The following is an 11,178-nucleotide window of genomic DNA, read 5'->3' on the forward strand; positions in this document are numbered from 1 at the left end:
ATTTGGTCAACTAGATACATTCCACTCTGTAGTATTTATCAGAAGGCATACTTCCTATACATTATCTATTTCCTACCTGTTCTATTATTACTGTCAATTACATATTTACCTATTTTATGCTTGAGTTTTCTTACAAATGATATATTAGGTCATAGCTCTTGTATGACTGGTCAAAATTTAAGAAAAGAGAAAATGTTTGAATTTTTCCAAACAAAACTTAATAAATTTAATATATATTATGCATGTTATTATCGCATATATAAAATATACTACTCTATATTTATTCCAATGGCAAAAATGTTAGAATTTGAATCAAAATAGTTTTATCTAATGAAAATTATTGTGCATATCATTCATATATGAACTGTATAGTTAATACTGGTTTCCATGTTGTAGTTCAGAGATTGATGTGAAACAATTTAAGCAAAATAGCATCAATTTATTTTACAATATAAACTATTCCATTTTGAAGGACAAAAACCCTTTAATTTGCCCTATCGGTCATTTGTTTGGGAAAGCTAACACATATGTGTATTGTTCTAATAAAACTATTTAATCAGAAGATCATTAATTATTTTACAAAATAAACTATTCCATTTTGAAAGACAATAAACCTCCAATTTGCCCTATTGGTTGTTATTTGGGAAAGATAACATTTTATATGTGTATTGTTCTCATGGAAATATTTGGTTGTCTGTTAACTATATGGAAACCAGCTTTAAATATATAAAACATTTAACATATAATGTTTTAGTTATACAAAATTGTGAATGAGCAGATTATTTAATTGAGATGTTTGTGTAAAAATGAAATATTGTTGAACTTATTCAAATTAGTTTAATTTTGGACCTTAATACCTTATTATAGGGCCTATGGTTAAAATATTAGACAAGGCATAACTGAACTTTATTGTTCCCCGTCTTTGGATCAAAGCAGTGGACTATTAAAATGAGTTTGTCTATCTGTCCGTCCGTCTGTCTCTCCATCACACTTTTTGGGACACAATAACTCTTAATTGAGCTAGAATGTTCAAACTTGGTGTAGATGTTTATTAGGTAGATGCCTTGATAGAGTTCGAAGATGAGTATTTTCTGCTTAGGGTAAGCAAAAATAAGCAATTTGATTGGTTGATGCTTTGGGACACAATAACTTTAGTTCTGATTAAGTGAGAGTGATCAAACTTGGTGTATAGTTTCATTTCATCAATACCTTGACTAAATTTGATAAGGCCAGACCAATTTATTCTCTTGTTTTACGGATCCGCCGACCTGAATTTCTAGAACCCGCCCAAAAAAAAAAAACATAATTGTGTCCGATGAAAAAAAAAATCAACCTTCAATCCCCGATTAAAAAAAAAAATCGTCTTCTGGACTTCTAAAACTGACGAAATTTAGTAACAGTAAAAGTAATGAAAATGGTAGTGCACGCAATATTGTCAATAGGAATAGCAGCTAGCTTGTAGTAGCGACATCATGTTGCAAAAAATTCGGATTTGGGCGACATTCGGGAATTTACCGCCACTTCAAGATTCTTGCCGAAAATATATTATTTATTGAATCCGTTTGCTTATTACCCGACAAGCCGATGTCAGGTAATAATTATTCATGTTTCCGGGCCAAGACTTGAGAACACCGGCTCACTTGATGAGAAGTCATGGCCCCGAACATGTATAATTAACACATGTGATAATGTAACGAAGTCAATGATTGGATTAGCTATATCAGTTAGCCAATGAAATACGTGGTAGCTTATAAAAAAAAATGAAAGTTGCGTCGTATGTTTTACGAACGTGAGGATGGTGAGCCGTTATTTATTTTATTGGTGTTAATTATTCTGTGATCGTCATAGAAGGGTGCTAATTTTATTGGTCAGATAATTAATCAGTGTTGGACATGTGAGCTTACATAATATTGTCAAAACACGTAAGTTGAGTTTATGTTAAATAAAATACCGACCGAAATCCCGATTTTCAGATGCGACATCATGATCATGTCGGTCCGTATAGCGACATGAACCGTGTTATAGCGATTTCTGCTCCTGATTCGCCCATTAGCGGGACCCCTTAGCAGAATAATATCGACGACCCAAATCTCGAACGAAAGTATTCACATAAACGCTGCCTCCATAAACCTTGACAATGCCAGCCTCGCTCGTCCAAACGCTACGTCTACTCTACTAATGTATTTGGTGACATCCCGTGACCATTCGGTTCTTTCCGTAGAATACCGGTCCAGTTTTCACCTAGCCAATCGTGTGCATTCTTTTATTAATCCTACTTATAACCAGCCAATGAAATATGTTTTCACTTCCTCTTTGGCCAATAAATTCGCCATGATGGTTCAATACGACTAATCTAGGCGTGTTGTTGGTGACATTTGATTTCGCCTTTCAAGCCCCACAATGGATTCACGCTATTTTAGCGTGAAAGTGGTAAGAGCTTTGGAATCTTTCAAGTGCCTGATAAGAATAAGCCTCGATCGAACAGTGGGTGAACTGGCTAATTTAGCAATTGAGAGAGTGGGCCTACTTCCTACTTCTTCCACGCCCAGCATTGTAGATGATGATGGACTGCGCATCGAAAAAATTATGGCCTTTGATTCCGCTTCCAGTTCAGACGTTACGACAAATGGTAACATCGTAGACGCATCAACACCCCTCCATGTCATCGTAGATTTTAATCTGATGTTTGTAACAGTCTTTCTTGTTTGCAAAGTGAAAGTCAGTGGTTCAAAATCAAACTCAACTCCTTCAAGTGGTGACAACGATAAGCAGGGAAAAAATGCTTTTGATGAAATGATGTCCAGTAACATAAAGTATGATTGTTTACCCCCCTCAAAAAATTATAACAATCTTAGAAAAGACCATAGGATGTTTAATGACATTCTTAGTTTGTTGAAAGAAATGAATGTTGGATTCACAGCCCATAATGTTAATAGTCTTGGGAAGCAATTTGTCAGCACACTCCACAATACATTATGGTATATTACTTCACAGCATCATAAGTTTAAAGATCGTGGATTACAAATTCCAGATATATTCCAAAAATTTTCTGGATATTATGACAACAAGGCCTGTCACAAAGGACCTCCCCAGGTAGATTTTGTTTTCTAGAACAAGGCTAGAATTAAAATATCCAAACAAAGCAAACTGTTAAAAACAGTAAAAGACATAGACATACATACAATAAACAAAACTAGTTATGTGGACTTTTCATATGGCATGAAAAGTGGTATCAGGTGTTCCGGAGGGGTAAGCGTACCCTGCCCTGTGCACAGCACCCGCCACAAAACAATAACTAGCAATGAAACACAACCTTTATGTAATAGACATTTGATTTTTAGTAGGGGAGTTATAGTATAGAATTTATTCACTCTGCAGGAGTTGTGGTCAACAATTCAATTATATCAACAAAGCTTGCCAAAAGAATATTAGCTATGTGGACTCTCCTTTAGAGATGGCAAATTGACACCAAGTTGTAGAGTGGCATCATCAAATGTTTGACAAGATTTTTTATATTGGAGTGTAACTGTAAGATGATAATCTGAGAGTTTGTTGAGAAATTAAGTGTTCAGGGAATAAAACGGGATTCATTTTGTTACGGAATTTGATTTTCATTTGTTCCTTTGATAACCTCTTCTATTTTATAATTTCAGATGCAAGAGAGTAAGCTTAGGTCATTGATAGATGAAATGTCAGATTTTTTAATGATTCCATGGACCATGAAGTTTACTAAATTATTCAATGCTGTGGAAGGCTTGATTAACATATTGAAGAAGTATGCTGACTTTTTATGTCAACAAAACATTCGATCACAAGCGCGCAATGCTTCCATGGAACCACTGAGGAATCCAAACATCAATTTTTCATTAACCCCAATCCAAAAACTCACAGGTCCAATTAGAGCTGATTACATGGCATTAGATGCAACCTTGTCTGTGAAAGAACCTTACGAATTCCTTGATTTGGTTGAATTCTTACCAGAAGAGCGATTTGACAGGCGTTCATGGTTAGAACATATGCAACTTCCGTATCCTGTCGCCCATTACACATATTTTCATGGTAATTACTTGGGAAATATTAATTTCATTTGGAAGCTTCCACCCGAAGATGAAAGATCAGATGATAAAACAGTTAAAACTGTACAGCAAATAAGTGAATATATACCTACATTTTCCACACGATACATCAGGCAACAGTTCCTCAACAAATATGTACAAGCTACAAATTCACCCAAAGCAGTCCTCAGAAATTTGTATCGATTTCTAACTAACGACTGCTCGTCTGCAGAAACCGAAGACCAGGAGGTTATTGATAAACGTGTGGAAGAAGTTATCTCCCTCCAGGATCCTGAACTCACATGGGATTTAAGAAAGATGAACGGCAATGCTCGAAATTCAAAGTTTGATATATTTTGGACCGAACTTGACAATTATTTCAATGAAATAAATCTAGCTGTACATGAGAGACGTCATGGTCAACATATGTACTTACCATACGCAATATCTATTGAAGACCTTGTGTCAATTATAAAAAAGCGGTTGCCCGAAAACACTCCGATCCCATCAAACGAATGGGTGAGATTACAATTCTGGCCAACTAACCCAAACACAATAACAGCACTGCGATATACGGCAAGGTTTGAAGTTAAGTTTACTATTCAATCCAGACAAATACGAGGTCAGCATGAGGATAGTCACTATGTAGCAGTACAACTACAGTACATCAAAGCCTTTGCGGTAAAATATAGAGAATTTACAGATTTCTTGTGGATGGATGACAAGGCTATTGTGCCAATTGGAGAACCAGGATTACCAGTTTCAACAGGAGTAAGACCTCATAATCGTTCTCTGGCTCCGAAATCAGGCCCTTCGATAAGTGCTCTTGACCATGACTACAATGTTTGTGGTGCTATCCCCTCAGTTACTTTCAAATGTGATATCCCTGAGGCTGCATCTAGTTCCTTCTTCAACGGAATAGCTTTTGTGACGGTTAAAGATAAGGTTTTCAGTCCGTCAAATGCCATCCGCCATGGTTGTGAAACAACCAATATATTAAGAACACATTATAGCCAGGATGATACCCAAGTAAACGCTGAACACCCAATTTTGATCATGTATACAGACGGTGGCCCAGATCATCGGACAACATTTGGTTCGGTTCAAATAGCAGCCATCTGCATGTTCATGTGGTTAGATTTAGATTTTCTTATAACTGCTCGCACTGCACCTATGGGTAGTTGGGCCAATTTAGCGGAACGAGTTAATTCTAATCTTAATCTTGCTTTGCAAAATGTGAGTCTTTCTCGAGAACATATGACAGACAATCTAGAAATGAAGATGAGGGGTATAAATAGTCTAAAAGCAGCCAGAGACACAGCAAGACGATACCCTGCGTTTAAAGAGGGTCTCATCCAATCAGTAGCACCTGTTATAGAATTGTTGCAGGAGAGATTTGGTCATTTGAAGTTAAAAGGGGAACCAATAGTTATTAGTCCATCTGCAAATCAAGAATCAATTGATGACTTTTTTAAGATTGTGAAGGATCTGATAGACCAAAATCTGATTGAAAACAAACTAACAAAACCTGATCTAGAAAAATCAGCAACACTTCAAGATTTCATGAAGAAGCACTGTCGTTTACGTAATTACACATTTCAAATTAAAAAATGTGCGAATGCTCTGATAGAAAACTGTGCTTACTGTCTCTTTAACCCACCAAGACTTCCTGATGAAGTGTTTGATACCCTATCCTTCGTTCCAGATCCTGTGGTAGCATCCAACAATAAATATGAATCATTCGAAACTGTTTATGGACAAGCAACAAATGATTTGGCAAGGCCCTCGCTAATGCTGTCTTCCCAAAATAAGGAAATTGACAAAAAGAATAGAAAAATTCTCAATGCTACTAAAGTAAGAGATGCGGTGTTATGTGTCGAATGTGGGAAACCACGGTGTGTGTACTCTGAAACTAAACTAACATATATAGAGAAACAAGCTGTTGATCGTCTCAAAGAACTTAATTCTTTTACATGTGGTTCCCCACTCTTCCCACATTCCAGCAAATATAATAGTTCTATAATAGTCCGAGAAGGATTGAGATGTTGCTCCACGATGGAAACAACTTACTATTCAAAGAGCACTGTATCATTACCTGCAGTTTGTTTTCATTGTGGAGTAGCTAAGTCTTCAGATTTTGCTGCAGATCAAAACATTCAAAGCTTGCAAGCGCAATACAGTGTTGTTCGACCGATATGTGTGAAATGTAAAGATGATGGCAAGGAAGCCATAGTGAGAGGGAAAAGAAATGTAAAAAGACTAAGAAAAATGTAAGATGATGGCAAGGAAGCCATGGTGAAAGGGAAAGACATTAAGTAGGAGCCCCAAAACAGATGTCACTAGACTTTAACACTGTAAAATAGCTGTTTCAACTTTTATTTTATTAAATGTGTTCACTTAAAGGTTGTTTTGGTTTTATGCAGGAAAATGAAATGAAATGTAGTTTAATGTCCCATTTTTATGCACCGTAAAGCTAATTAGAGACGGGCATGTGCCAAGTATGTGCAGTGAGGGTGAATATAAAGTGAGAAATAGTAAATGTATTGCAGTACAACCAAATTTTAAGTAATATAGACGCCATTTTGAATTCCCGCCCTTTGAATTTTTTTCATATTAATTTTAATTTTATTAATTGACTCAGCAACCCTGTACACCCTCATATAGCTCAATATGATGCATGCAAAGTGAGAAATAGTGAAGATATTGCAATGCCTATAAATTTAAAGTAATATAGCCGCCATTTTAAATTTCCGCCATTTTGGATTTTTCCATCATCACCAAAAAATTCAGTGAACCCCAAACTCTAATAGTTATTATGATAAATATAAAGTGACAAATAATACCGTTATTCCATAAAACTTGAATTTTCACTCCATTTTAGCTCAAAAACTTCTGGGGGTATTTTTTTTTTTTTCCCCCTGCCCTTTACACAATTTTGGTCTTTTTTTTTTTTTTTTTTTTTCCCTCCTGCCTTTACAGATTTTTCCAGAAAAAATCCGTAAAACAAGAAAATAAATTGGTCTGGCCTAATGAACATTTTCTGCTCAGGGTTAGCAGAGTGATAAACAATTTGATTGGTCGAGACTTTGGAACACAATAACTCCCCTTCTAATTGAGCAATAATGTTCACACTTGGTGTAGGTGTTTATTAAGTGAATGGCTTGATGGAGTTCGAAGATGAGAATTTTCTGCTAAGGGTAAGCCTAGATAAGCAATGTGATTGGTTGATGCTTTGGGACATGATAACTTCAGTTCTAATTAAGTGAGTGTGATGAAACGTGGTGTATAGTTTCATCACATCAATACCTTGATTAAGTTGATAATGAACATTTTCTGCTGAGGGGGTAAGTTTGATGGGAATTTTCTGATTAGGCTAAGGAGCGATAAATTTGATTGGTCAAGGCTTTGGAACATAACAACTCTGCTTCCAATTGATTATTGAGGTAGACTGTTTAAACTTGATGTTGATGTTCATTAGGTAAATATCTTTGACTTTGATTCTATCTGAAAGAGAGTGTTGAAACTAAGTGTATAGTTGATAATCAGTTTGATTGTTGATACTTTTGAAAAAGATATAAATGCAATTAATTATTATGTTTCATCTATTTCGAAGGGGGACATCAGTCTTACTGTTGGCTTGTTTAAAATAAATTATTGTGGAGCTGCAAAACTTTTGCCAACAATTTGTTCTGAACTAACACATAAATTTTTTTTTTGTCTTTTTTTTGGAAGTTGATAAAATAGAAGCACCCAATTAACTATTCTTCATTTTTTGTGTGAAAAACTGGATGTGGTTGAATATAGTGGTTGATTTTAATTTTTAATTTGGAAACTTGGACATTACAGAAATAATAAGGATTTCAAAAAAGGAGGTCACATTTTCTTGACTATTCTCTGTTTCTTTTAACCCACAAACTTGAAACAGAATATATTGAGTTAGTAGATAGGACATTTGAAGCTTTTTTACTCCTACACATTATTCTTTTCAATGATCTGTAAATATCTGAAATTGTTATGAATAGTTATACTAGTTTCTATAGTAGTGACATAAAAGTACTGCTGATATCAGCAATATGGTTGTCTTGTAAATTAATATGTTATTACTACATGTCGCATATTTAAATATGTAATAAATTGAAGTTATATATAAATATATAAGTATAAAAGAGTGTATGATCATATCATAGTATTAATGTTTATATTATAATAAAAGGTATATGTACTGATGAATATGTAAGTTATTGACATTAAACTATGGGGAATAAATTATTCTCTTAAATAAACATTTTGTTGTGATTTATTGGTATGTTATTTACTATAATTCTTTAACTTCATTGACAATCTGTTAAAAACAATTTCATTTACTTTCTTTGATAGTCAGAGGCTTCAATATTTTAACATAAATGTATTCATTCAGAGGTTGGTCTGTGGTCCCCAGTTTCATGTGAATACTCTACAATCATTTTGAAATTTATAAATGTTGTTTTTCAGGAAATCCAGTATTTTTCTAGTAAGATTGTATCTCTACTTTCCATATATACCAAAATTGTCATACTTTTATTGCAAATAACCACCCGATAAATACTTTTCTGGGAACCTATCTTTAATTTTAATGTGGGCTTGGAATGGGATTTAAATTTGCGAAATTCAAACCTAGCTCATTCTTGTGTAACGGTGATATTTAAAAGGTTTTGAAATCGGATCAATAATGTGACCTCTAGTGTCCACAAGCTTAAAACGCATTTGGTACAATCTGGGAAGTTATGGACCAATATGCAGGTCAAGATCTTTGGGATATAAACATATACATGTATTTTGATTTTTTGTACAATCAGGGGCCATAATCCAGGAAGTGACAGTCCGATATGCACCAATATCGAAAGGAACCAAGATCTGTGAATTATAATTATACATTTTAAGTTTCATCAAAATTTGATAAAAATTGTGACCTCAAGAATGACCACAATAGCTAAAAACGTTTTTCGTACAGTCAGGGGCCATAACCCATGAAGTTACGGTCCAATACATGCTAATATTGAAAGGAAGGATTTAAACCTATTTTCATGTTTCGTTAAAATCAGATAAATATTGTGACCTGTATAGTGTGGACAAACAAAATGTGGATGGACAGACTGACAGGGGCCATGACAATATACATCCACCTGTAAATGTGGGCGCATAAAAACCATTGGAACAGTGACTCCACAAATCATCAATGGTCTGCTGAAAGCTGAGTAATTAAATCAGTGAGTATTTAAACTGGATGCTCTAGAGATTTCTTCAGATACAAATCATGAAATGAAATGGGGTTTAACGTCCTACTGTTTTGCTCATTTACTGGGCTAATGAAGACGGTGATATGCCATACAGTGTGCTATGAGGGGAAATTTTGCCCAGGCAGCAACACTATGGCTTTCTCTTATACTGAATTCCAACTGCCAAGGGATCTTTTACGTGAACTCAATGTATACACGGGACCTTGGTTTTCTGTCCCATCCGAACGACTAGACAGCTGTACTTGTCAGGCCCTCTGTCCAGCACCACTGACAAGGGGAAACCACGTCTGAAAATCTTGATGATCTTTCTTGGCCAATACAGGGATCGAAAAAAGTGACCTCCAGGCTAGCACGTCAGCGTCTTACCCACTTAGCCACTGTGGCTCCCAGATACAATCATATCATCCATTTATTAAAGATAAGTTGCCCGGCAACAAAACATACACCCCACAGCCGCTAAGTTGTCCGAGCAGTCAACAAGTGGTGTCACATACTTTTTCTTTTGTCGGTAATGAAAAAAAATACAACACACTAGTTCTGTCACATGCTGTTTGGTATACAAACCATTGAATATCATGAATTTAGCTGCTCAAATTATCAGAAATAGTACTGTGTATTAATTTAAATTCAATCGGATGAAACTTTTGGTCTTGACAGCATCCACAATATTTTTCATATATCAAGGGCCATAACTTAATCAACAATTTTTTGTTTAAAAGAGTCAATAAGGTCCGTGGTCTCAGAACCATAAACACATGTATTTAAATTCAATCAAATGATAACTTTCGTCTGTAGAGCATGAACAAGAATATTCAATGAGGTCAAGGGCTATGACTCTGGCAGTATTTGTCGAATATCTGCTTTTTCATCTATGACATTGAACACTGTGTATAAATTTAAAGTCATTTGAATGATAACTTTGGTCGGTAGAGTATCCATTATATTTCTCGAAGAGGCCAAGGGCTATAACTCAGGCAGTAATTATTGGAAATTCTTGAAAATCAATGGGCTTCATCGTCTTATGATCATAAACACTGTGTATAAATTTAAAGTCGAACAGAAATTAACTGGAGCCTCTTGAGTAGCGGAGGGACGGATGATCAGAAGCGACGACAATATAAGACTACATTTCAATATAGGCATATAATTAGGCTAAAACAGGTTATTAAAATGACAAGATTTGAATTATTAAGTGCAATGAATTTCAATAACAACCACTCTACAGACCCAATGCACTGAAAAGCAAAGTAATTAATTTACAAAAGTATTAAAATTCAAAGGCTTCAAGAATTGTTATCTCTTTTGTGTTCACAAGCTTCTCCGGAACAGGAAGTCCAAGAATGCTGAAAATCAACAGGGATTATCCTCTTTTCTTCACACCAGGGGGTTTGGATGGCTGAATGGTTAGCACGTCTGTGCTGTATCATAAGATCTGTCATTAAGTCAACTGGTGTGGTTTTGATTCCTCGAGTTGTACATGACGAAGTAGGGACGCCTGTCCAACCTCGTGGGTTTTCTCCAGGCCCTCTGGTTTCCTACCACTGCTAAAGATCCCTACGCACAAGTGAATTATTGAAGTAAACTTGAACCATATGTTAGTCCCGAAATGTTTAGTGGGCGTTAAACCCCATTTCTCTCTCTTCACACCAAATTTAAATATACCCAGCCAAATTAAAAACTTGACACTCGGGATTTTTGGGACTAGATTTTTAATATTTGGCTTAAGGCAACTATTTTAGTGTTATGTTGTGCACAGACGACCTTGACATCAACAGAAAGCAAGAATACGTCTCGCCGAAAGTCCTTGACATTAATAACGTTCATGATGTCACAGTACCCCCCAAAGT

At 35.4% G+C, this 11,178-nt stretch overlaps 1 protein-coding gene across 1 annotated transcript; it reads left to right on the forward strand.

Annotated features, from left to right (window-relative positions):
• Positions 1-1,240: 1,240 nt before the first annotated feature.
• On the forward strand, positions 1,241-7,010 carry LOC130013630 (uncharacterized). The gene has a single exon (XM_056102457.1). It carries the CDS (start codon positions 3,654-3,656, stop codon positions 6,327-6,329), a length of 2,676 nt encoding a protein of 891 aa, XP_055958432.1. The 5' UTR covers positions 1,241-3,653; the 3' UTR covers positions 6,330-7,010.
• Positions 7,011-11,178: the final 4,168 nt, after the last annotated feature.

The sequence above is a fragment of the Patella vulgata genome, chromosome 7 (genome assembly GCF_932274485.2).
Source record: "Patella vulgata chromosome 7, xgPatVulg1.2, whole genome shotgun sequence".
NCBI lineage: Eukaryota > Metazoa > Mollusca > Gastropoda > Patellidae > Patella > Patella vulgata.